The following is a 27,725-nucleotide window of genomic DNA, read 5'->3' as shown; positions in this document are numbered from 1 at the left end:
ATAACCCCATAGACATTAAACACAGAAAATAGCCTAGAACACACATAGCAAAAAATGCCTAAGAGTGGGTAAGAAATCACATTGAGATTGCAGAAGTGCAGTACCACTGGCAACATACAGATGTCCTCATACAAAATGTTATATTACTCTTGAGGACATCTGTATGTTCTCAGTGGTACTGCACCTTCTCAAAAAATAATAGCTTGTATGGTAACAGTATCCAGAAAGGGAATCCTACATGCAGCCAAAAGGGACAAGGAAAGTGGCCTAAATGTAGCCTAACTCCCCCTGGCTGAGAATAGAATGATCCCTATGGAGGTGTGTCCCGCTCTGTGTTTCATGCTACGTGATAGCTGCTAGAGCTGCTTGCCTACTGGAGACTCTTCAGTCTAGCTGCTAGAGCTGCTAACCTACTGGAGACTCTTCAGTCTAGCAGCTAGAGCTGCCAACCTACTGGAGATGCTTGAGTCTAGCAGCTAGAGCTACTAACCTACTGGAGTCTCTTGAGTCTAGCTGCTATAGCTGCTAGAGCTGCTAACCTACTGGACACCCTTGAGTCTAGCTGCTAGAGCTGCTAACCTACTGGAGACTCTTGAGTCTAGCTGCTTGAGTCTGTCCACCATGGCTGTTGTGGAGGAGGATCAATTCTACTCATAAGCTCTCCCAAAGCATGAAACACGTGCAGTGTGTTGCACTCTCTGTTTCATGTGTTCCGTGTGTTCCTGGTTCAAGCGCGGCATACCATGGAGTATATTGATAGCAGTAAGTAAGAAAAGAGTCAAGGGTTTAAGGACCCTCGTCCCCTGCACACCACTGTATTGGAAACAGTCGAAATTTAAAAAAGATTTGTGAAGTAAAATCTCAGAGAAAAGGCTTTGAAAAACACAGAAATATTTTATTTATTCATACTGGTGTCAATATTAGAGGTCTACGTGCTTCGGGATTTCCCCTTCCTCTGGAGCAAAAATGATGTCATCATTATAGAACCTTTTTATCTTCTTGATCTACAAAGTAAACAGAATATTTAAAAGAAACTAGTGATCTTGTAAATCTCTCAAACTGCAAATGTAATAAATCATAAAATACATGACCTCAGCATCCTCAGGGGTCCTTATTCACCTGGATTATGTTGCTAGCAAAAGCTCACTATCTATTGAGTTCTTTGCATTGAAGCAAGTCTGTTCTCAATTAGTTGTATACAGCAGAGTGTTAACTTCACACTGTAGAGAAAGAGATGTACAGGTTGGGCAGAATTAGGATAGGAACTACACTCCGCAGCCAAAAAGACATAACCTATGGACGGCCTGACCTCCTATGTGGACAGTGAATGGTGAATAGTGGAGTGGTCGGCTAGAGGCAAGCACAACAAGGTAATGCTTCTGGTCTATGGACGGCCTGACCTCCTATACAGACAGTGAATGGTGAATAGTGGATTGATCGGCTAGAGGCAAGCACAAGGTAATGCTTCTCGTCTATGGACGGCCTGACCTTCTATGCAGACAGTGAATGGTGAATAGTGGATTGATCGGTTAGAGGCAATCTGGGATGTCTTAACCCACTAATCCAAGCCCTGCAACAGTACTGTGCATTGCTGGCAGCAGAAACATCAGAATGGCCACTGGAAAGCATGCTGCTCGCTCAAAATCATCCAAAAATGTGCAGTAAACATCTGAAAGATAGGCTGCCATCCACATTTGCCTATTTTAGTGAGCACAGGAGATCACTGGCCAAAACAACCATTGAGCTATCCACCAAGTAGCCTGAAACCACTTGGAAATAGCAATGCTGATTGCCAAAAGAAACAGAGAGCTTTTGGGAATCCGTTTTCTTGATTGTCAAAAATGTGCTAAAATCATGGCTCATAAAGCACCTAAAAGATCCAACCTCTTTGTTGGGTGTTCTACATTACTCTACTGCAAGAATCCAAATCAATACAATATCAGCATCAATCCTATGGTATCAGAGCAAAATCCTATTTTAAAGATACTGATGGAAAGACAGCTGTCAAAATGGGTGAAGTACCGTTACTCCCCTCTGTCAGGTGCTGGCGATTTATAATTCTAACAGGAGAACTGGTGTTTCAGAAGTTAAATATACCAAAGAAGGGAATTCCATCAAAATGCCATATAGAGCACCACACATTGATTTAATGTGTAAAAAGACTTGATTTAAGATATGTTGCTTATTGTAAGTTTATACAAAAAATGTTTACAAGGAACTATGTTGCAATTGACCAGAAGGTAATATGATTTAGTTAAAACTTCAAGAGGCCTTCTGTCCCTGAGAACCCTTCACACCTTTTCCTTGGACAAAGGAAGCCTCCCCTGCCCTTGGATAAGAGACTGACACGCTGATGTGAACAGGAACTGGGGAGTGGCAGCCTGGCCTGTTGCTCTCAGTCAAGACAATAGAGTCTTTCAATTGAATAGAATACGCTAAATTTGGGTGTAACTTTCAACAACTGCTCTGGGAGAGACAGGACATGTGACCTCTGAGTCAGAGAGCTTTAGGGGCGGAGACAAACCATTGTGGATTCAGGTAGCCCAGCAAATATATGTTTTATAAAATTGCGTATAACAAATTTTACCAAGCTGACAAAAATATGAAACTTTGGGATTCTTAAAATGAAAAATTCACCCACAATTTAAGATTAAGCTGGATGCTGTGTGATGTTCTGAGACCAAACCCCGGAATTATTAATATCACAGCTGCAGTGTTGTTGCTATGAACAGAAGAACTTACAGTAATATGCCCAGAGAGTATTTGCATGCATGTATCAAATTTGGAGCAGAATGAATATTGGGAAACCCACCAAAAACGCGAAATGTTGTCATTTCTGAACCCAAGCTCGTAGGAACATGGGACTTGAGTGGAGACATGCCTTAATTAATCTGTGATGTGTAAATGTATTATGAACAATTTCTGTATCTGGGAAATATGTTTTTGGGGTAAAATTGATTTTCTATGAAAAAGCAAAGGGGAGTGTTTTCACCTAAGCCATAAACATGACACCGGGTGACACGCTGCTCCTGTCTCAAATCAGGGGACAGGAAATTCTCTGACCTATCAGGATCCTTAGAGGGTTGGGAATTGTAGAATCAACCTCTCCACCCCCTTTGGAAACACATAAATAGGAACTGCTGAGACCCAGGTAGAACACTCTCTTTTTCCCACTACTCACCGATTCCTGTGAAGCACTCTGCCAGTCTAGATCCAGACAATATCCAGACAGAGACTCCAGACTCCAGATCCAGAGACCAGAATTCTAGAACCCAAACTCTAGAACCTTGAAGCAGAGAGGCCTAAACCAAAAGCTGAATCCTTTTCAGCAGGCTTCAGAATCTTTTGCAAACCTGATTCTCACATTCAACAGCCGGGCTGAGCTGTATGCTTCTAGCTAAGAACCCTGCACTAGAACCGAGGTCCAGACACAGAAAGCAGTGATCTAATCCAAGACCCATCAGATCCAGTTCAAGAGGCCGCAGACAGCGTGCGTGCTGAAAGCAGAACCCAGAGGGCCTGAGACCGTCCGGTGGCGAGAGTGAAGACAAAACCCTTGATCAGATCTTTGACAAGGCGCATTCCATTCCATCTAGTCTAGAACTGTCCATAACCAATCTCTTGGTTTAAAGTAATCCTCTTCCATCCATCTCAACCTGTCCGGAACTGCATTATAGAATCTTGTGTCCATCCTGTTGATTTCAAATCTGTAAAGTGCATCTGTCATTTTGAAATTTTGACTTTCTTTCTGCAAAATCTACCTTCACAAGAACCTCCGTAACTTTTGAACCTCACGTCCTATATGTAATGTAACTGTCATTTTAAAGCTAAGATCCTAAGATTTCCAAAAGACAGGAGCCAAGGACAGTACCACAGTGGGAAACACTCCTCCCTGCCTTGGTGCCTCCAACACCAATGCACATTTCTTCAGCTTTAATTCCAGTTCTTATGTTTTGTATTCTCAAAAGCTCATGAAAGTAGCATTTTTTTTCTCCAAAAAGGTCAAAGACACTTCTTTCGTTGCAACCCTCCCTGGTATTACCATCTTTCTCCTCGCATTAATCTGGCATCTTGGAACTGCTGCTTCCTCATGTGTTTTGCATTTCTCAGAACATGCTTTTGTGCTCTGCCTTTTATCCATGTGTGGGGAAGTGTGATGAAAGAAGTCATGTTTGTGTAATTATCAGTAATTGCCTGACTCTGCCTGACCATTGTGTTGGGACATGTCAGGTATACGGCTCGGGTGTTAGTCCATTTTCTCTCACAGTGAGCTGCCCATGAGAAAGTGTTTGTGTCATAAATGGGGAGGAGGGGTGAGTTAAACGTATCCTACCTGGTAGGATGGAGAAAAGGTGTTACAGGGAAGGGGATGCCACGTTTCACCGTCCAGAGTCCCACTCCATCTCCTCGAAGACCCCTCATCCAGGTGATCCTCCCGGACTGGTCCACCCCCAGGAACAGGATCAAAAAGCGATGGCCGCATCCTGGCCACTTGGATGACAGATCCCTGGGGACTGCGGTCCCTTTGCTTCAGATTGTGGATATGCAGTGGAGAGCACTTAAAGATGAAAAGGAGCTATGGGAAAAGAGGTGATGTGCCTCTCGCCCATAGATTTGCTGTGGAGAAAGGAGTTTTTGGGGAAGGCAGTGATGACTGTTGAGCTGCTTCATGCTGCTCTGTATTAACTACATTCCCCGTCACACACTTTTCTGTGACAAATCGCAGAATAGCTCTGGGAGGAATGGATTATACCAAATCTCTGGGAACAGATGAGCACATTTGTAGGGACTTGTATAGTTTGCAGTGAATTCAATCCTGGAAACACCATGAAGACGGTAAGAGAAGTTTTGCCCCGGCCTTCGGGCCATTTCGGGAGCTCCATATTGATTTTGTAGATATGGTACAACGGTGTAATCATTTTCGATACCTTATTCTAGTAGTCTGCCCATTTTCCCAATGGTTCGTAGTTGGTTCTGTGTACACCCTGATGCTACCTCGGCAGCAAAATTCTTGGTGAGGGAGGTATTTCGAAGGTGGGGATTTTGTGAGGTCCTAAATTCTGATAATGGGACCCACTTCTTTAATGTCTTGTTTTCAGAAATCACTTCGCTATTGGGGATCAAGCACACATTGTGGTCTGTGAACCACCATCAGGCCAAAGAAATTGTGTAGCATGTGAATGTGGTTCTTAAACTTTGTTTGTCAAAATTGTGTAGTGATTTAAGGAAGAACTGGTTGTACTGCTTGCCGTTGGCCTTGTTTTATTTGAGAAATCGGCCAGGAAAGGAGCACCATCTCAGTACACATGAGATTGTGACTTGGCATAGGTTACACACATCACTCTCACATGCATGCACAGCATCAGATCCACACAAGTCAGCAGAGATTCTTGGTGAGGAGTTTAGAGAATACCTTAGGGCTTTAGCCAAGAGTATCAGACTTTTATCTTCACAGGTTGTGTTCTTTCATCAACAGTCAATGGGAGAAAACCTCAAGGAACCGAAGATCTACAACAGCCACAGTTGCTCCTTGAGGACCTGATTTACGTCCGTTTCTTCATCAGACGCTGGAATGAGTGGCATTTCCATGGGCCACACTGAGGGATTTTCATGACTCTGACTGCTGTGAAGGTGGAGAGCAACAAGAGCTGGATTCACATCAGTGACTTACAAAGAGATTCTGGTGCCCTCCACTGGCACAGGAGCAAGAGCAGGCACACAGTTAAGTATGCCCTAAGGATGCAACGTTTGTTCCAGTAGAAAAGAGGGGGAGCGAACGTGAACTAGAGACTGTTATGGTAAATAAAAAGAAGAAACCTTGGATTTAAAATGTATACTTGGATTTTGGATTTTATGTTTTCATTGCTTTTTTGTTATTTGTTTAGGTGTGACAGACAATGGGCCTCATTACAACCTTTCCGGTCCAGTAACAATTGTAACTACAGTGCCGGTAGGCCACTGTTGTTACCGGACTGGCAAAGAACATGTTTGCGGGAAGAACAGCACCCACTCCCAGATTTTCATGCTAGCACCGGCACTGTTATTGACAGTGCCGGTGCTACCCTCATTCCCATTCCCATTGAGTCCTATGGGACTCAAATGGGACTGGAGATTAACGATTTTCCCACGCCTAACTTCTAGGAACACCAGGTTTGTAATCCCCCAGTGTTTCTGTGAAGCCAGGCGCCAGAAAAAATCACAACTCCGGCAGCAGCCTGCTGGTTTTACCGGCACTGCTACCGCCAGAGTTGTAATGAGGCCCAATATGAATGTGAATACTTGTAACGTGTCTAGTAATCCTTCAAATCCTTCATGATTGATGGGAACACTATGAATGTCTCCAAAGAAGTAAAAACCCTGGGTGTCTGCCTGGACTCAGCACTTACCTTAACCAGCAGATTAATGCCACTGCATCTGTAGCAGCATACATCTCCAAACTCATCAACACTTGCAGACCTTTCCTGACAACAGACAGTTGCATTACACTTGCCAGAGCTCTTATCCTATCAGGATAGACTATTGCAATGCCCTCTACGCAGGTTCAAACAATCCCAACATCAAAAAACTTCAGGTGATTCAAAATAATGCTCAAAGAGCAGCTCTTAACGCCCCCCCATAAAAAACACATCTTTGCAGCCAGAACCTGATAGTGGGCTGAACTGTGTTAGACTCAAAGTTGCAGTGACAACATTAAGATGATTAAAAGCCAGAGGTCTTTTGTGAACAAACTTGTTACCAGCTATAGAGTGGTCCAGCGCCACGTGGGTGCCTATTCAAAGGTCTCTGTCTGGTACCCCTCTCCTGAACCAGGACAGTATTAAACTGAAACTACAAGTACCAAGAGGCCATAGAGAAGGCCGGCGTCAGGTGTTAAGGTGGTCATACAAGGGTCAAGACAAACCCCTTGTACAAATAGAAATTACTTGACACGTTGTAGAAATTGTAAACTGTGGAAATTGTGAACCCGACTGAGGAAATTGTGAAACTGGCATTTGCATTGGGCTAAGAGGAACACCGTACAAACTGTGATATTGTGAAGCATGCACTTGCCATAGAATTACAGAGTGACCCAGCGAGACGTTATATCCCTTTGGAAGCCTCTGTTTGAATTGGCAAGTACTTTGAAAGACTAAAAGGATCAGAGCCCAGCTGTGGGGGATCCTAGGATTAATAATAATCACCCCACGTGAAGGTTATCAGAAGAAACTGTTTGTTGTTTTGGCATATCAGGCCCTCTAAAGAAAGAGACTTGCATGAGAAGATACTTGAACGCAGAAGGCCCTGATATAGAGAAAAGGAATGGTAAACTCATGCCAGAGAAATCCAGGAATGTGCTGTGCTCAAGATTCTCACCTTGTCCTGTGCTAAAAACGTGGGGAAGGGAGACACCAGCCAAAACATCCTGACTATCATTTGGTGAACACTTCTTTCTTTTATTGTGAAACATTATCTTACTACAGAGTGCTGTGGGGATTACATAGTATCCCCTGTGTCTAAATACTCACGTGGCAGTCAAATGCCACCCTTTCCTATTGAAATGGCCGGTGGCAGCAGTTTTATAATGAACTACCATGATTTTCCCCGACCACGAACACAGCGGGAGCCATGTTTTTCAATATGGCGCCTGAGACCCCTCTGTAAAAACAGATCCCAGTATTCTTTTTCCGCTGTTTCTTTTTGGCAAGGTCCTTCTGGTGTTTGTCTCTGTGCGCCAAATTAGGTTTGGTCCCTTTGTTCCTATGCCGTTGGTGGGCTTCATGGCTGAAGACCGCCTCTGGCGTCTGAGTGTCTGGGGTGGGCAGGAAGTGAGGGAGGTACCCGAAACTCCCTGTGCTTGGTCTCCTAGGAGACCCAAATGTACTCTAGCATGATTGGCTTGCTGACTGTCCGGCAAGGACAGCCACCCTGCTGGGTGAGTGACAGCTAGGCTAGAATCAATGTGAGAAAACTGTTTAAAAGGCAAGTCTTTAGGATTGGAAGGCAGAGTCGAACACTGGAACAAAAGAACCGAAGAAGAGTTGGAAGAACACGACTACTGCAACTCCTGGACCGTTGGTTTGCCCGGTGAAGCCCTGCCGCAAGTCCAAATCACCACAGCTCCCTTCGATAGAGAAGCTCAATTTACATTTACCTTTACATTTATTTATTTATACCGCCCACAATTGACTCGCAGGCATGATGGCGCAACAAGACATACAACAAAAAAAGTCACAGTAACGAAAATAAACACAAAAAAGAGCTGATAATGTCAATAATAATGAAGAATAAAGTGCTAGAAAAGAAACAGTCAAAGTGACCAAATCATACAGTTCAATTCAAAACAATATTCAACTTTGAAGACTGTGATAAATGGTTGAATCTGGTAATTCTATTTAAAAATGTAGGTAAACTACTCAGTCCACATCCCACCACTATAGAATCCGTGTTATCCACATTACACCAGTTCTCAATATGGATTCTCCAAATGACTCTAACGTCTGAGTGTCTGATACAGTTAGGAGCCACTTTTATATTAAGACAGGTTTCTCTACGTTGGTTATTATAATATTTATAGAATCCAGTATAAAGCTTCTTAAAATGGGATCGATGATTTTTGCCATTATTGATTTTTTTAATTTGTGGATCCCTGTGGCATGTGGAGATCAGTGGTACCATAGGCTTGATGGTTGGAAGGGCACCCTCTCATGGAGCTTCCGGCCCAGGACTAATAGCAGAGGATACTACTTTCATCTGTGAGTTCGTCACTTGATGAGTGGCAACTAGGGGCACTGTTTGAGTTCCTTGATGATATCCAGGATGGCCAAGGGGCTTTCCAATCCCATTGCAGTCGTCATTTAAAGGATTTTGAGGGATAAACAGCCAAGATTCAGATACTTTCCGCTCAACTATCATTAAACAGGAATGGAGGTCCTCAAAGTTGTGACATGTCCCAAGGCCCTGCAACAACTGATCCTTATAGACAGGCCAGTTAGGGAGATCCTTAGGAAAATCTGTACCACCACTGGAGCTTTCTGGCATCATATTAATTTGCTGTCCACTAGGAGACACAGGTGGTTGGGTCAGTTCAGAGAAATGGGGCAGTACAGGAGAAAAACACTGTGAGGGAGAGACAGTGGCTCTGAGAGCGTTGTTAATATCACTATTGAGATGTTTATTGCTCCATAGCAGCTCTGAAAGAAGACACTGTTCCTTTTGAAGCATCTCTCTTCTCTTAGCACTTAAGGCTAAAACCTCTGAAAAACGCTTGCCACTCCCTTGATATTCCTTCGATTGCAAAAGTGAGTAATATGCAAATTGGACTACCCCTTCAAGGAAGACTTCTTCCTTTGAGTTGGTGTGACCAATCAATTCGTAAACCACCTGGATACCATTCTTTAGGGTGGTTAGAATTAACCAGGGAGAGGGACACCAGCTTGTGTGCTTGAACTACAGCTACTGTAACTGAAGTGACTCCATTTTGTTTGTGGGAAAATCGTGGCGGGTATGTTGTGTAAGTTTCAATGTCAATGCAGATTTTTTTTATTGATCTAAACTGACCTCTATGGGGCACGTGCAGTTTCTACATGACACCAGGACATCAAAAAACACAACTGAAATGTGCAAACTTTAAGAGGATCTCGTGGGTACAGCCCAAATTACCCTGGGTGCTATGTTAAACCCTGGCATAGTGGAATATCTGGTGTGTCACTTGAAACACAATGATATACCCATTGATTTGGAAAACTGTGCTGAAAAATCACCAGTTGGTCCAATATGTTTGCAGAATTTTGTCTGGGTGGGCAGCTGACCTCTATCACTGGGTGCAGTTCATTGGCTATTGTAGGGCAAAAGAAACACAGATACATTGTTACATGATGTGTGAGATGTATATAGAAGTAATGTTGAAATAATTGGCAGATATAGCAATGGAAATTTAAAACCCACAACATTTGAGCTGAAAAAGACAGAATAATATTTTCATGCTTACCTGAGACAGATACGTCGTTATGTTTAAATTATGGACACTGGAGGGGGAGCGCATCAAACATTGATAGGAAGCGCTCAAATCATATTTTAAGAAAAATAGCAGGAAGGAAGGATATGTGTTGGGATGCACTTAGAGCGTCACAGACAGGTAAAAAGGTTCAGGCTGAGAAAAACCCATTAGCCCAAAGAACAATGTGTAAAGGTTGAGATTTGCGCCACAGAAGGTTGTAGTTAGGTTTTGACATCCAGTAGATACCCACACATAGCAACACAGGAGGAGCAACACATTTATTGATGTTACATTTGCACAGGTCGTAGATAGGGCACCGTCATAGACCCTGTGTTTAGCTGTAGCATATGAAGTTATGTTCTTTAGTGAGGTATGAAAGAGAGCTGGAGTAAGTGGAAGATGGAGTTAGAAAGGTATCGTGGTAAGAGTGAGGTCAGCGTTTCGACATCGCAGGAGTGCTGCCATATTGGATTTTAAGGGCTAGTACACAAAGGGCCTCATGACGAGTTTGGCGGTCTGAAAATAAAGGTGCTGGTAGCAACGTACCGGCACCCTTTCCCGACCTCAAACTATAAGTATGCTTGTAGGGGCTTGAACTAGGTCAGGCCTGCCAGTAGTTTTGGCCCCTCCCGGCAGGCTTTTTACTGAAGCACTGGCACCGTTACAAATGGTGACAGTGCTTCAGGTTTCCCGTTCCTATAGAACTCATTTGGAATGGGAAATAACCTTACTGCCGTACCAGGGTGTCAGGCACTGGTAACAGTGTTACGAGGTTACCGTCAACCTCGTAATGAGGGCCAATGTGTGAAATAAAGGCCTTGATGTGGAGCAGCAGATCTTTTTATCTTACTCTGAAGGCAAATCCTTTTTTCGATCCCTCATGAAAGAAGCCGAGGTCAGATGCAATTTCGGTGCACAGATGCACACTAATTGTATCCAGGTGCAGAACCTGAAAGATGTGGAAACGGAATGTTAGCTGTGGGGAGGGCCAATAGGAATCCGCCCTTCGAAGGACAAATTCATGAGAATAGGGCACAAGGTTTTGTGATGCCAATAAGCCAAGCGCCGATTAAGAGCACTACTGCCCTCACCCAAGGAGAGGTCACCCCATTTGAACTACAAGTAGACGCATAGCCAAAGCAAATAAATCCCTGAAATTCAGACTCAAGAGCGCTGGGGCTCTAAGGAAAAAAGGGGGGATCCGTGCCTGGAACGTTCTGTGATTCGGACAAGAAAGAGAAGAGGTGATGCAAGTAAATTCAGTACAAGGTCGGAAGGGCAGCTTGTGTGCGCCGCAGTGTCTGGTATAATGAGAAGGCCCATTGTTTTATCAAAGCAGAGTTGGCCTCACCAGTTTGTTTTGAATGTGTCTGGGTCGGAGGGGTGCACATCACGAACGGTCAGAATGTATTAGTGTATCTGTCGGCCAATCATATGCCAGGAGTCAATAGTGATGATGTAGTGGGTCGTGTGGAAAGGGGAATGGGTTTAGATGAGATGTTGGCAATCGGTCTAGGGAATAAAGGGGGGCATTAGCATGTTCGGGGGGCGTAGTTCGGTTCTACGGGACCATCTGAGACCTTTTTGCATGTAATAAAACCTTGTTTTCCCTTGCAAAGCCGTGCGGTGGTTCATTAGCCTGTTGGAATATTTTAATCACAAAGGATTTGGTTCAAATCTTTCTTTACCTATAAATTAACACCTCATTGGGAAAACTGCCACAGAACTCTGACCCTGCTGCATTATCTATAAATAATGGAATCTTACCCTCTTGCATTTACTGCGAATAACATGCTCTTGCCCCCCTGAATTAACTGGGAATAATGGCATTGTGCCGTGCTGCATGGACTGGGAATAATGAGATCATGCCCTCCTGCATTAACTGTGAATAACAGGGCCTTGCCCTCCTGCATTTACTGGGAATGGCGTGATATTGCCCTCCAGCTTTAAATGGAATAACAGCATTTTGCCCTGCTGCATTAGTTGGGAAGAATGAGGACTTGCCCTGCTACACTAAATTGGCATAATTAGAAGTGCCCCCTTAATGCCCAGTTAAAGAGTTTGTAAATACTAACAAGTCTCGCAAATGTTTCTGGCTGAAAGTTCTATCAAATCCATCATTTGCCCCAGTGCAGGAATAAGATAAAGGGGTTCAGAGGCCAGCACATGACTCGCCCAGGGCCTGCTGCCTCAACCTGCAGACCCTTTCAGAAGAAGTCTGCTTCACTGCAGTAAAAATTAAGACTCACACACAGCTTTGCAGCTGCAAACTGGTATATAAGGCCTGCAATATACAGATATCTCTTTCTTAGGGTGAATATGGTGACCAATGAACGCACAAGAGTCCATCATTCATTAAAAGGGCTTCTTACTGAATCACTATAAGACATGTTTAAGAATCAAAATTGTGGCTATTATGATGTACCCACAATGCTCTCTGCTTTTATGCAAATCGCTAGGATTGGGTTCTAACTGTCGGCATCCTGGCAGGGGCCACGCCCCTTGTCCCCGCCCCCTCCTTCTCACTGCCCCGCCCCTCCATAGAGGTGACTGTTCCCCAATACATGTTTTCCATTTTCAGCACTGATTTGCCCCTCATGTTCTCTCCGCTGAACCCCCTTTACCTTGCAGCTGCAGCAGGAAGCACTTGATCCTTGGCCTATGATCCGGGTCTCCTGTCCCCATGTGCAGAGTGTAACCCCCCGCCTCCTCCGGGGTGATGTGGGACAGCTGCAGGCTCCCACCGGGGAGGACTCTGCAGTCGGGCATGAGCCTGCACGGAGTGATGCTGCTCGGGTCCCACACTGCAGCCACAAGACTGGAGCCTCTCCTCCTCCACCACTGAAAGTGACACCCCCGAGGGCAGAAAGGCCGGTCTGAGTCTGTGATCTGCAGCACCGCCCTGCCCCCAGGGGCCACATATACAGCTGTAGTTCCATTGCACCATGACTCATCTGCAGTGGCTGGACCTTCAGGAGACACAGAGAGGGAAAGAGAAGGAGAAACACATCAGACGTCACGTGATTACAATCCCTATCCCTGAAATGTGCCTGTCCTTGAGCAGCAGCAGACGAAGACTTCAGGGCTGAACAGAGAATGTTATCATGAATAGCCCTAGGACTGCAGCCGGACACACATGTGCACACATGACACTATGTACATGTCACTGGAAGGGCATGGCGAGTAATGGGGGCCCTAAGAGGCTGAGGTACCCCCATTGCCTGAGCAGCCACAGCTTCCCTCTCTGGCTCCAATCCATGCCTCTGTGCACTGAGGGCCAGCCTCTGAAAGATGCAATTATTAGCTTAATGCCTTGGGTGGCACAGCGCCCCCTGAGGCAGGAGAGTGTATGGCAAGGAGGGAAGTGCAAACAAGGGCGACTCTAGCACAACAATATCCCAAAATCACGAGATTCCATAGCATCATTCATTCATACATCAGTGCTACTTGGCATATACCTGTAATGCTCCCCCTTGAGGCCAGTGTTGGAAGTGCAGAAAAGGAACTAGTGGTACTCTGCAGCCAAGAAGCAGGGATTGGGATGGCTGGAGTGATGGGAGTGAGGTGGGCAGGGGATTAACCTATGGCTTGCCATCCTCATTCATACATCAGTGCTACTTGGCATCTACCTGTAATGCCCCCCTTGAGGCCAGTGGTGGAAGTGCAGAAAGGGAACTAGTGGTACTCTGCAGCCAAGAAGCAAGGAGTGGCATAGCGAGAGCAGTGGGAGTGAGGTGGAGGAGGGGCTTAACCTATGGTTTGCCACCCTCATTCATACATCAGTGCTACCTAGCATCTACATGTAATGCCCCCCTTGAGGCCAGTGCTGGAAGTGCAGAAAGGGAACTACGGGTACTCTGCGGCCAAGAAGCAGGGAGTGGGATGGCTGGAGTGATGGGGGAGGCAGGGGAGCGTGAGGGCAGGACGGGGCTTAACCTATCATTTGTCATCTTCATTCATACATCAATGCTTCTTGGCATCTACCTGTAATGCTCCCCCTTGAGGCCAGTGTTGGAAGTGCAGAAAAGGAACTAGTGGTACTCTGCAGCCAAGAAGCAGGGATTGGGATGGCTGGAGTGATGGGAGTGAGGTGGGCAGGGGATTAACCTATGGCTTGCCATCCTCATTCATACATCAGTGCTACCTAGCATCTACCTGTAATGCCCCCCTTGAGGCCAGTGCTGGAAGTGCAGAAAGGGAACTACGGTACTCTGCAGCCAAGAAGCAGGGATTGGGATGGCTGGAGTGATGGGGGAGAGGTGGGCAGGGGATTAACCTATGCTTGCCATCCTCATTCATACATCAGTGCTACCTAGCATCTACCTGTAATGCCCCCCTTGAGGCCAGAAGTGCAGAAAGGGAACTACGGGTACTCTGCGGCCAAGAAGCAGGGAGTGGGATGGCTGGAGTGATGGGGGAGGCAGGGGAGCGTGAGGGCAGGACGGGGCTTAACCTATCATTTGTCATCTTCATTCATACATCAATGCTTCTTGGCATCTACCTGTAATACTCCCCCTTGAGGCCAGTGATGGAAGTGCAGAAAGAGAACTAGTTGTACTATACAGCCAAGAAGCAGGGAGTTGGATGGCTGGAGTGATGGGGGAGAGGTGGTGGAGCGTGAGGACAGGACGGGGCTTAACCTATGGTTTGACATCTTCATCTGACTCTTCTTGCATTGTGCATAGTAGACATTACCAGGAATAACACAAGCATTGACAAGCCAATAGTTTTGACATTTGTAGTTGTTTATTGCATTTTATATTTAGCATGGAGGGACGGAGGAAGAATAACAGCACAGGGAGGAAAAAGGTACAACATGGTTGAATGAAGGGCAGCGCCGGGGTGTGAGGGAAGCAATGTGGGGGAGGAATAAAAAATACATGGCAACAGAAGGCAGAATAAAAAAAAAAACAATACATGAAAGGTAGGCCAGCAAGAGTACAACGGAACATTGTACAACATTTGAAGGAAAGATTGACAGCGCAAAGGAGGACGGAGTGACAGCGCTTTGGTGGCAGTTGTCCTAGGTTGTAGTTTTGATCTTTATGTGATTTCTCACAAAGACGCCTGTATGTTATGAGTGGAACTGTAACTATCCAATGAACTACAACCTGAAGATATCCTCACAATTTATTTATTTAGCAATTTATATAGCACACTAAGCCCAAAGGCATCTAGGCGCTTTTCTTGACAGAAAACAAGCATAGTGAGTTGCAAAGGTTACAAGGTTGCAAGAGTGTTCTCGTCATTAATGCAGTCCTATATACAACTTAGTGATCATGACAAGTCCAGATATTCTAGTCATTAAATGCAGTACAATACAATCATGCAGTACAATACAACACTTTGTGATCGTGACAAGTCAAGTTACAAGTTACAGGTTACTATGGAGATAACGGTAGATACAATGGTTACATTGTTAGTCAGGAGCATCAAGGGGTAGGTTGTCGTCTGTGGAACAGAGTGCGGTTACAGTGTGTGGGATGAGCGTTGAGGTTATTTGAGTAATTCCTGAGTAAGGAGCCATGTTTTGAGGGGCTTGCGGAAGGTTCAATAGGGACTTTCAGGCCTTAATGTTACTGGTAGGTTGTTCCATTTCCTAACATCCACCACAGGGAAGCTACTGCCACCGGCGTTCTGAAGGTTGAATCATGGTATGGAGAGGCAATGTGGCGCATAGGCTGAGCGCGTGGGCCTGATGGGGTGATTGGGGGTGAATTTATCTGTGAGATATTTAGGTGCTAGCTTGTGTAGCCATTTGTGTGTCATGGCGAGTGTTTTAAATAGGATGCGCTCATGGATGGGTAGCCAGTGAGTGTTCCTTCTGGGCGCTGAGATGTGGCACTTTTTAGGTATATTCAGTGCTGCTCTCAGTGCGTTGTTTTGGATTACCTGTAGTTTATTGATATTCTGGAGCTTGGTGCTCGCATACATAGCATTGCAATAGTCTAGTCTAGTCAATATGAGGGCTCTAGCTAGAGTAATGCAGCTGTCAGGTGATAAGAATGGTCTACAGGCATTAATGAGCTTAGATGTGTAAGCTGCGGCTGATGCAGTGGCGTTAACTTGTCGAGTTAAGGTTAAGGTGGAGTCCAAGTAAAAACCAAGGGTTTTCACTTCTTTCGACAGCGTGATAGTGTTGCCATCTATGTTAAATGATTCAAAGGAGTTAGATAGTTTATTGAGACAGTGTTGGGATCCTATGAGGTCGAGTTCCGTCTTATCGTCGTTGAGGCACAACCCATGTATGGCCATCTAGGCCTGGATGGTTTGATAGATTTTGTTCAGGGATTCAGAGCCAATGTCGTGGGAGGCGGTGATGAGTAAGAGGATTTGTGTGTCATCTGCATAATTAGTGTAGGTGACACCCAGTTTGTCAAGTCAGTCAGATAATTGCTTTGTGAATATGTTGTATAGAGTCGGGAAGACACACAAACCTTGAAGTACTCCATACGTGACCGGGGCAGGTACAGTCGCAGAGAGCGGTGAGAAAACTCTCATAGTGCTATTCGTTAGGAAGGATTGTATCCATTGGATAGCTTTGGGTCAGAAGTGGGCTGATGAACACTGCAGAGAGGTCTAACAAGAGGAGGAGAGCTAGGTTCCCATTATTTTTCAGCTCATCCATTTGTATTTTAAGGTCAAGTAGTGCTGTTCCCGTCCCGTGTCTTGGGCTAAAGCCAGATTGTGGAGTGTCGAGGAGATTATTAGTTTCCAAATGGTTTTGAATCTGCAGATAAGCTGCTCTATCCTCAATATTTAAGAGAAATGGTACTGTGGTTATGAGTCAGTAGTTGCCATGTGTATTGGAGTCTAGTGTAGGTTTTTTAAGAGCAGAAGGACCTGAGCATCTTTGAGATTCGATGGGACAGTGCCACTTTTGGATGTGTTGATTAATCCAGTGATGTAGGCGGGCAGTTCAGATGCACAGTCTTTAATCAGTGAGGCTGGACAGATGTCACCCTGATATCTTGAGGGTTTGAGGCTGGCAATGATTTTTTCAGTTTCAATGTTAGAGATGGGTGAGAATTCGAATAGCACATCTAATTTGCAAGAGATGGGGCTAGGTATCGTTTGGGCAGGTTTGAGGCTGATGTTATTGGTTTCAATTTTAGTTTGCAGAAGGACCATTTTGTCAATTAGGGCTTTTTTGAATACCACCCAGTGGAGATATACGTTATAGACCCGACTATTTGATGCCCATGTATACATTTTCATCTTCCCCTCTGCTCGGGACATACGCCGTACTAGTGCATGTACATATGTTGTCCCCCGTGCAATTTGAATATATTTTGCCTCTATGTAATCCGTAACTGACTGTCAATGCCCTGTATATAATTTTCTTTGCATGTAATCTGCAACCTGTAACTTAAACCTAGCATATCCTGTACTCCTGCGCCCGGCTACCTTCGGGTTTGGTGTGCATTATAAGTGAATTAAACAAACAAACAAACAAAAACAAACAAACCGGAGCACCAGCTCGCGTCTTTGATGCAGATTTCTCGTGGTGTGACTGAGGACTCAAGTTCTCTCAGGATGGCGAAGAGTTCCTTGGACTCTGGTTTAGCGTTTGCGATTCTCTCGTTGTACGTGGCACTTTTAGTGTGAAGAATTGCCTGATTGTAGTTTTTTTAGGCTTTGGAAAAGCTCTTTTGTCACGTAACGTCGGGAATTCTTTCCACTTGGATTCCGCTGCTCTTTTCATATTTCGCAGGGCTTTTAGGTTAGGTGTGTACCAAGTGTTGAGGTGGGCTAGTGGTTTAGCTTTACGTAGAGAAAGAGGCACTACTTTGTCAATAGCTGTTTGAAGAGTTTGATTGTAAAGGCCCACCAAGTCTGAAGAGTCTTCAGTTTGCAGGTTATAGATTGCTGTGATGGGGTGAAGCAGAGGGAGGATATTGTTTACTGTAAATCTACGTGAGTTCCTGAATGGTGCAGCGGGAGCCTGCGATGGAGTGGAATCAACTCCTGAGATCTTAGCTATGTTAAAAGTGATTATTGATTTTTAAATGTTTTATTGGCATATTGGTAAAAGACATTCACGTTACAAGAGGTTCATTATGCAGCAGTACCAGTTTTAAATAATAAGCATCAAACAAACAAAAAACAAACAAACAAAACAAGCGATTCTCGTTACAATCTTGGCATGTGAAACATGAGAACAAGTGGATGTCGCCTCATCCGGGGTGCCGTTCTTGCCCTTCTTGTGGGCAACCCCTCCAGTTCACGCATGGTGGGGGTGGGCACTTTGCCACCCAGGCGTGGGGGTAGTGTTCATCATGGTGTGCAGTTCGTTCATGGAAGCTTGTCGTCGGAAGGGTGAAACATTTCCCATACTAGTGCTTTCCAGGCAGCCCATTTGTCACTACCATCCAGCTCTGATCTGCTTATCGCCTCCGCCCATACCTTCGTCTCAGCCTCCGCCCACCTCTTGAATTCCCTATGCCAATGTTGGTACCGTGGCCCACCAGCCCTCTTCCATGATATGGCAAAGGTTCTCTTGGCCAGGATGCATGTGAGGTCCATGAATTTATGCTCATGCTTATGTTTGCTATCCTGGGGTAAGCACCAAGCAGGCACTCTTTTGGTGACCAATCATACCGGGTGATGCCAACAGCTCTACAGGCTTGTTCTATCCGCACCCAAAGATCCCTTGCCCGTTCGCAGCCCCAAAACATATGTATCATGTCTGTCTCCTCCCTACCGCACCATGGGCAAACCGAGCTGGTGCTCCTGTTGAAGGTGGCTATTCTGTGTGGGGTCATATAGGTGCGGTACAGCACGTTTAGTTGTATTAGTTTGAACCAATGGTTCTGTGAGACTGCTTTGGGGTAAATCAGTGCCCTCTCCCAATCCCGTTCTGTAAATGTCATGCCCAGGTCTGCCTCCCATTGTTATTTCAATGCTGCACTCTTGGGGTTGGGCGTGGTTTGATCAAGACCTACAAGACCTAAAATCACTTAATAGACAAGCGCTCAAAAAATGGCAATCAAGCCCCTCCGCCCCTTCACGCGATTCCTACCTAACGATTGTCAAACAATACAAAAATGCCATAGCCAAAGCAAAAGCAGCCACATACAATACTAGAATCGACAATGCCCAATCGCACTCAAAAGAGCTATTCGCCATCTTCAACGAGCTGGTCGTACCTCCCACATCCAAACATCAAACAGTGAAAGACGAGAAATGGTGTAAAGACATCCGAAAAGCCAGGCTTGACAAACTAGATTTGCTCCAAAAGAAAATCAAAACCAACCTTGACAATCTACCCAAGCCCCCTCACAAAACGCTAGCCACCCCGAACTCTAAACCTCCTACACAACACAATAGCAACCTTCCACCGCCATTCACCTTTAGAAAGGTAACCGCACCTGAGGTCTTAAACATTATGAAACAAATAAAACCATCACTCTGCAAAGGAGACATCTGTCCAGCAAACATAATCAAAGACTGCGCTGAGTCCCTAGCGCCGTTCATCGCAACCTTCATCAATGCATCATTTGCCACTGGCTCAGTTCCCTCCTCACTTAAAGAAGCCTGGGTTCGCCCACTGTTGAAAAAGCCCACACTAGATGCAGACTCCCCTAACAACTACAGGCCCATTACAACAGTGCCATTTCTGCTGAAAATCCTGGATAAGGCTGCCTATCTACAGATACAAGCCTACCTCTAATCCCATAACATCCTAGGCAAGAGACAGTCCGGTTTTCGCCCACGCCACGGCACAGAGTCTGTGCTACTCGACCTGAAAAACCAACTCCTAAAAAATATGGATAAAGGCAAATGTGCCATCCTCTTACTCCTTGACCTTTTGGCTGCATTTGACCTAGTCGACCACAAAACTCTAAAGACACACCTCACCAATACAGCTCACTTCTCTACCGAAGCCACAACATGGATCTCATCCTTCCTGGAAGGCAGAGCTATGCGAGTCTACTCAGACCAAGCATCAGCCACCCCCTCCCCCATCAACTGCGGAGTACCACAAGGCTCCTGTACCTCCCCCACACTATATAACCTATTTACACTCCCTCTATTCAACGAAGAAGAATTCGGCATAACGTTCACCAATTATGCCGACGACACTCAAATTCTTCTCCCTCTAACTGGCAATTACAACCAAGATCTAAAAGCCCTACAACACACATATGAAATCATCCAGGCCGGGATGGCAGCCAATGGCTTCTGTCTCAATGGAGACAAGACAGAGATCCTACTGGTGGGCCCCAAAAAATCCCTTAGCACACTTGACGGCAAATATAGCACCTTCCTAATTGAGAACTCGGTCATCCCGGTCTCTTCTGCTGTAAAAACTCTGGGAGTCTATCTAGATTCCACCCTCTCCATGGATAGACATGTCAGCTACATCTCATCCTCAGCAGCCTTAACAACCAAAATAATTAATGCAGTAAAACCTCACCTATCCACTACAAACTGCCTCAACATAGCCAGGGCCACCGTAGGTGCCAAATTGGACTATTGCAACGTCCTCCTATTAGGCACCTCTGCTAAAAACATTAATAGACTCCAAATCACACAGAATAACGCCTTGAGAGCTGCCCTCAATATTCCGAAGAGGGAACATATCTCCCTAGCAAGATAAAATGCCCACTGGCTCCCAGTTACAGAGCGCATCCAGTTCAAGACCCTAACCATTACCCACAGATGCATATCCCATTCTGCCCCTAGCTACCTCACTGATCGGATACAACCAGTCCAAACAATCAGGCCCAAAAGGGACCTGTACGCGAACCAACTCTTAGTTACTAACTTCAACAGAGTTAAAGCTGGCAGTTCGAGCTTCAAAGTCCTCGCACCAAAAGCATGGAACTCCCTACCACCCAAACTGAGAGCGGAAACATCTCTCAGTGCCTTTAGAAAAGCTCTGAAAACCACCTTGTTTAAGTGAACTCTACTGCAATGCAAATAATTTCTGTATACTACTATACCAAACTGCACTGTCCCATGTAACCTCGTACCGTCAACCATGTCTGTAACCATGTCCACTGCCTTTCATGTTATTCGCCTGTGTTAAGTAAACCTTCTTGTAACAGCGCCACGATGCCCATGGGCAGCTGTGCGCTCTAAAAATGCAAATAATTTAAAAAAAGAAAAATAACTCCACACAAACACTCACCTATGCATATCACTATTCTTACTCTCTGCTCTACACCATCACACAATTTGAGTGCAACTACACCCCTCGATCAGTTCGGCCTAGCTGCTCACACGAACACTTCCTCACGGACACCTCATAATTCTAATAAAACGCAGCTATATCCCATGACAAACCGGCCTAACTGCTCACATAAGTGTCCTACAGGCCAAACGCAGCCAAAACCCACTCTAGATGTCCACCCACCAGACTGCACACATTCAACTGATAACAAAACCACCACAACTAATGCCAGAATGCAGTTACCATCAGGCAATCACATCAGCTGCACACATAACTGGTGCACCCATGCACCCTATGACACCTTACTCTTTCAACTGACCTGGCCTACGGTCACCAAGGGCGTTCAACCTACCAGCGCTTTGAGGTCATACCAGTGATATATAGAGCGCTATATAAATGCTGAATAGCATAACATAATCAACAGAGCAATATACAGAGCAACGTTTATTTAATTGGAAAGGTGCAGTACCACTGACAACATACAGATGTCCTCACAACCTGTTTTATTGGAGAGGTGCAGTGCCACTGACAGCATAAAGATGTCCTCACAACTTATTTCATTGGAGAGGAGCAGTACCACTGACCACATACAGATGTCCTCATGAGAAATTACATTGACATTTTTTATGAGGACATCTGTATATTGCCAGTGGTACTACAATGCCCCAAAAAATAAAATGAACAAGAACCAGGGAAACAGGAAATAGAAATTGAAACAGGTGGTGAACAGAAGAAGACATTTGTCAGTGGTAATGCACCTTGTTAGGCAGAATCCTGTGCAGTTCCCTTAGGGGGCACTACAGAAGATTAAGACTACATATATGAGCAATAAATCCCCTTTGGTATTAGTCTGTGCCACAAAGATTTAGTTGGTAGCTGTGGCTAAGCAGACAGACTTATCTCAAGAGGGAGATGAGCAGTATTCAGGGTTTACACAATAGGGCTACAGTACTATGGTACAAGGAAACACTGACCAAAGCTTTGTATTAAAAAGAATATATATTTATTTTTCACACTTCTAGTTCAACACCTTAATCACAATTAATAAAGCAAGTTAAAATCAGTCAAGAAAAGTATACACAACTCCCTAGTTAAATTGTAGACAAGTTTGAGCAAGAGTGAAAACTGAGCAAAATGGCACAGTGAAAACCAAACACAAATGGCACTCTAGCAATTTCTCACAAGGGAGGGGAAGCGCAAGTTATACAGGAATATCTTCTTACACACCCTAGCAACACTTCCCAGAAGTTTGCGAACAAGTTTATGCAAGGCAGTAGTTTAGCATAGAGAATACTTAAATGAAAACCGACCAAAATGGCACTTCACAAGTTAAAAAGTGGGAAGGAAGAAAGGGGCTTAGAAGAATTAGGTGCATCAACACAGTTCTCGTTGAGAAGCAATCTAGAGAAGGCAGTTCTAACAAATTCAGCCAGAGTCAATAGGCCTGTGCCAGAGTCAGTGGTACAGGACAAAGAGCCTAGGAGCAAAATGTTCTTGTAGCTGCAGTCAAGTCTTTGGTTAACGATTAGGAACGGTGGATGCAGGAGGTGAAAGACAATGTTAGACGATAGGGGCGGCCAACCTAACAGGTAGGTAAAGGATTTAAAACACCTTTAGTGCTACCACACGAAAAGGGAGGCCTGGCGGAACAAAGTAACTTAAAATGAAGAAGAGGCTCCAGCGGTGGCGGTTGTTCCTGCAGTTCTGGGGATCCAGCAGAGGAAGAGAGGCTCTCGTCGTGGAGGAAGGTTCGAATTACTGCACTACCCAGGGATGAAACCAGCCGCGGTGCTGTCCAACGAATAAAAAGGTATGCTCCTTTAAATCGCAGTCTGGGTTGATGGATGCCTGGCTATCTGGCCTCTAAGCCTCCGGCTTCCAAGTTGGCTATCTGGGCACTGGCGATTCGACCAAGGCAGGTCCGAGAAAGCGATTGGCAAACTGGTTGGCCCCACCAGCTCAAGGGAAGAAGGCTCTTTCAGATGATCTCCTCTCGTCGTGTGGAGAAAAGTGGTGAGACGCTGAAGCAGGGCTTCACCGGTGGTTCAGTTATTGCAGATGTCTTTGGCTTCTCTCCTCTTCGGTTCCATAGTTCCAGTGGTGACGTCTTGCTCTTCCAGTCCTCAGGACCCTGCTTTTATGCAAAAATATCCCCATGCATACAGCCTAGCTGTCACTCACACAGTGGCGTGATCACCTTGGCGGGAGACCCTCCAGCCTATCAGGTTAGAGTGCGACATGAGTTGCTGCGGCAAGCCTGTCCAGGGGTCCTACTCCCCCTCCCACACAATGGACCCACCCCAGACTCAGTGGCGCCAAAAGGAGGGCTTCTTGGCAGAAGCCCACCAAAAGGACGAACAAAGGATCCCCGACCTGGGTTAAGAGTTTCGAGAAAGACACGAGAAAGAATTAATATCAAAGTTCTGGCAAATAAAACCTACCGGAGTGAAGTTAATATAAGAATAAACCGGCGGTATGTTAGGGCTGTCAGTAAATGTGGTAGCCTCAAACAATGGGAAAATTCCCTGGGAAATATTTACGGTCGAATATTTTCGGTAGTAACCACTGCCACCAGCCATAAACTTTTGGGAGAGGGACTGTACGGCACCCTCTCAAAAATGAACACCAGGGAAAAACTATTAACCCTTCCCAGTACCTCCATAGTAAGATGGGTTGTAGTGGTTTAGTTCATAAAATTTGACTAGTAAAGTCAATGGGGATTTACATGCCCTGGGAGACAGTAGTCAGTCCCAGGGTATGGAGTCTATGTTTAGGGTTTGCTGTGACACCCCTGTGTTACTGCACGGAGGGGGCTGTGTAACACATGTGTAAAAGATGGTTCCTATGAGGGTGAGATAACCTCATAGACATTAAACACAAAAAATAGCCTAGAACACACATAGTAAAAAATGCCTAAGAGTGGGAAAAAGAGTCAAAGTCTTAGCAGGAGAAAAAACAAACCCTTCAAATCCAGGTAAGGGAAATAAGCTATAGAATGAGAATTCTCCCTAACACTCGCCCCCCCCCTCACCCAGACAAATGGACGGGAGGATCTAATCCACTCCTGGATGAGTCTCTTAACTCTAGTCGGTTATAAACATCCTAGAGAGACCATCAACATTTTGATGGTTACATCCTGACCTGTGCTCAATGGTAAAATCAAACCCTTGGAGGCAGATTGACCATGTTAGCAGTTTTGGGGTTTCCCCTTTGATTTGCATCAACCATCTCAAGGGTTGGTGGTCGGCTTGAATAATGAAAGTAGATCCATACAAGTATGGTCTAAACTTCTTCAAAGACCACACAATGACAAAACATTCTCTCTCAATAGTTGCCCACCTTGTTTCAGGTTCCTTCAGTTTCCTACCGATGAAGCAAACGGGGTGCTCGCTACCTTTCTCATCCAGTTGACTGAGGACTGCAACTATGCCTGTGGTGTGTCAGCAACCGGCTGACACTGAATGGTTCGTGGGGTGTGCGCCTTTGCCCAGTCAGAGGCCCCCGCTTGCCCCTGCCTCATAAAATACTGTGGCGGTCATCTTAATGTTCTTTTGCACCTGAGCAGGCTTCACTTGATGAGTTCCTCCCCCCCGTGGCTGTCAGAATCAGCGTTCCTCATGTAACAGCTTCACGGCCATCGTCCAGGTTGTTGTTCTCCAGCCACATGTTGGCCGCTGCAGGTGTTTCAAGAAACATGGCGCACCCTTTGTAAAGGACCTTGAGGTGAGACGTGTACATGAGCATATATTTGAGGTTCAGTTTCCTGAGTTTCAGTTTAACTGGCACAAAGGAGTTCCATGCTCTCTGCACCGCTGGGGTGTAGTCCGGGTATATGGGTTTGGCGTTATCCCAGCGGATCTCTCCTCCCTCTCTGGAGAACCTCAGAATGATTTCCCTATCGCGGAAGTTTAGTATCCTAGCTATCATGGGTCACGGATGCGAACCCGTAGGGGGCCTTTTTTGTAGTGATCTGTGGGCACGTTCCACCGTGAACCCCTGCAGCCATTTCTCCGCTCCAATCTCCTGGAGTATCATGTTTTCAATGAAGTCTGTTGGGTTGGGCCCTTCCATTCCCTTCAGAACTCCCAGAACCCGTACGTTATTATGCCGGGCTCACCCTTCGGCATCTTTTGCTCGGGCTTCCAGCGCTGCGTTCTTCCTTTCAAGCTCTGTCAGTCGCCTCTCCAGGTCGCTGCTGGTTCCAGCTGTCTCCTTCAGGGTCGTTTCGGCCATGGTGACTCTTTCCGTGAGGTTTCTCATATCTTGTCCCATCAGTTGCATGTCCGACTTGATCTCCCCAATTCTGGTGTCAATGAAGGTACGCAGGACTGCAATTGCTTCGAGCACCTGATTGTCACTGTTAGCGGGGCTCTCTGCGGGTTCTGCTTGTGCTTCTGGGGTTTCTGGTGGCGTCCTGTGGTTACCCTTTCTGTTTGGCATTGAAGGAGTCCATGATCGTTGTTTCCTTTTTTTGTTTTGTGGATGGCATGGCCCCAGTGATGGCCCTGTTGATGGTCGAGAGTGGAGAGGGATGTAGTGGTCTTGCATGGGTAGTATTGCGCCTGGTGATTCACGTGTTATGTCTAGGGACCAGCCGTTCACGGTTTATAGAGGTTACAGGGCCCAGGATCTGTGTAGTACAGCATGCGGTGTGCCTCAGTACGCTGCCTCCAGTGCCTTGTTTCGATGTTTGACCCATTCAGTACCTTCAGCAAATAATGTCTCTGGGTCGTTCATTGTTGCATGGGTGACAACGACAAATTATGGCCAGGAATCACCAGGACCCGGCCCCTCTGCACGTAGTGTGGCTCTCTCAGTGGGCCTCAGACGTGTGGGCGTGCCACATACCTTTTATCCCCTACGGGGTCTTCCCGTGTGTGCCAGGTCCCTCCAGCTGGCGGGCCGGTCTCTGTGTCCCTCGATGTGCTCTGTCGTGCCTTCTCGGTGTGTCGGGCGGGCTCACTCAGAGGCGAACTTCCAGCCACTCCTCCCCCTCACTGCCAAGCCGAGGCCGCGTCGGCCATCTTGAAGCCCGGGGGTCTCGGGTTTGCTGTTGTCTCTTCTCCCACCCACACTCTGATTTTAGGATTTGTGCAGTCCTAGGGCTGAGGAAAAGCTTGTCGGAGCCTCCGGTGCGGGTCAAGTCGCTCGGTCTTGCCTTTTATTTAAAGAATGCAGGATCTTTCCAGGGTCAGGGCAGGAGCCACGGTTGAAAGCGTCCTCACGGCATTGAGCTCAAGCCACGCCCCCTATGTTAAAAGTGATTATATGATAGTCAGACAAAGGGCAGTGGAAGTTGGAAGTTATGTTGCTGTTACAGTTGAGGTCCGCTAGCCAGTCGAGGATGCAGCCTTTAGTTTGGGTGTAGTTGTGTATCCGTTGAGAGTAGCCTAGTGCTGAGATGGTGTTGGCTGAGGCCAGGGCGTGGTTGTCATTAGGGTCATTAAAACACAGATTGAAATCTCAGAGCAGTGGGGTATGGATGATGGTCTTGGTATTGGTGGAGAGGAGTTGTGCTATGTTGTCATCAAATGACGAGATAGGGCCAGGAGGTCTTTAGATGAGATGAATGTTCAACGTAGTTGTTGGGGAGATGGTCATTTTGACCGATAGTAATTTGCCTGCGTGGAAGGTGAGATTAGGTGTTTCCCTGATGTTAATATTGTTCTTAGCGATGATTGCTTCTCCACCACCTTTGCTAGTGGGTCTGTCGGTCCTGTATACTGAATAGTTTTTGGGGACAACAAGCGTGAGAGCCTTGCAGGGACATCTGCTGCTGCATGGAGCCATGTTTTGGTGATGGATAAGAAGTCAAGATCATTGGATGTGATCAGGTCTGCGATATCTAGGGCTTCAGCTAGAAGTGATCTGGCATTGATAAGGGCACCCTGGATGGTGGAATCTTTCAGCTTAATGGTTGGTGTTAAGGAGTGAGTACAGTCTGTATTCTGTGGTTGAGGCGAGGTTTGTGGTTTGCTAGAGTTCACTTTAGTGGTAGAGCTGCTAGAGGTTGAGAGGATAGTGATCGGTGAATTTAAGTCTTTGGATCTGCTGGTTTTGGAGTTCCTGGCTTTGGATCCACTAGGGTGTCTATTGGAAGAAGCAAACAATTGTGAGGGTATTCTGGAGTTCAAGTGTGTGTTCCTCCAGGGGATCGAGGGATTGGTGGTAGAGGCGAAGAAACTAGGGTGCTTGTCAGTTCGGGGAGTCCGTCTGTTGTTTCTGCAATGTGGTGGGTGGGGAATAGACTGGCTCAGGATAGATTGGACGTTAGCACATTGATTTGTTCCAGTAATCTCGTTAGTGTGAGAATCTGAGTCGGCTTGTTGTGGATGTGGTTTAGAGTGATGTGTGATGATGGGAGGTAAGAAGCGTGTCGGTGGAATAGTAGAGGAGTCAGGGAGTATAGGGTGCACAGTCAGTATGTTAGTGCCAGGGTAATAAGCCAAGGTGAGCACTGGTCTGAGGTTCAGGTGAGGCATGGTGGAGGCAGGTGCCGCCTTGGAGCACACAGGGTCACATGTAGGTAGGCTGCAAGAGTTGGTGTCATTAAGTTAGTGGATATGTAGG

The 27,725-nt window shown here is 45.9% G+C and overlaps 1 protein-coding gene across 1 annotated transcript in view; it reads right to left on the bottom strand.

Moving 5' to 3' along the window:
* LOC138559125 (uncharacterized) overlaps positions 1-12,900 on the bottom strand; it is a 283,215-nt gene extending 270,315 nt beyond the window's left edge. Inside the window, exon 1 of the mRNA XM_069642691.1 lies at positions 12,601-12,900. Within this exon, the coding sequence (XP_069498792.1) occupies positions 12,601-12,745 (145 nt within the window). The 5' untranslated portion in view covers positions 12,746-12,900. The remainder of the gene's footprint in view (positions 1-12,600) is intronic.
* Positions 12,901-27,725: the final 14,825 nt, after the last annotated feature.

The sequence above is a fragment of the Ambystoma mexicanum genome, unplaced genomic scaffold (genome assembly GCF_040938575.1).
Source record: "Ambystoma mexicanum isolate Mex_15411 unplaced genomic scaffold, UKY_AmexF1_1 Mex_scaf41, whole genome shotgun sequence".
NCBI lineage: Eukaryota > Metazoa > Chordata > Amphibia > Caudata > Ambystomatidae > Ambystoma > Ambystoma mexicanum.
This window is presented reverse-complemented; position numbering and strand designations above follow the sequence as displayed.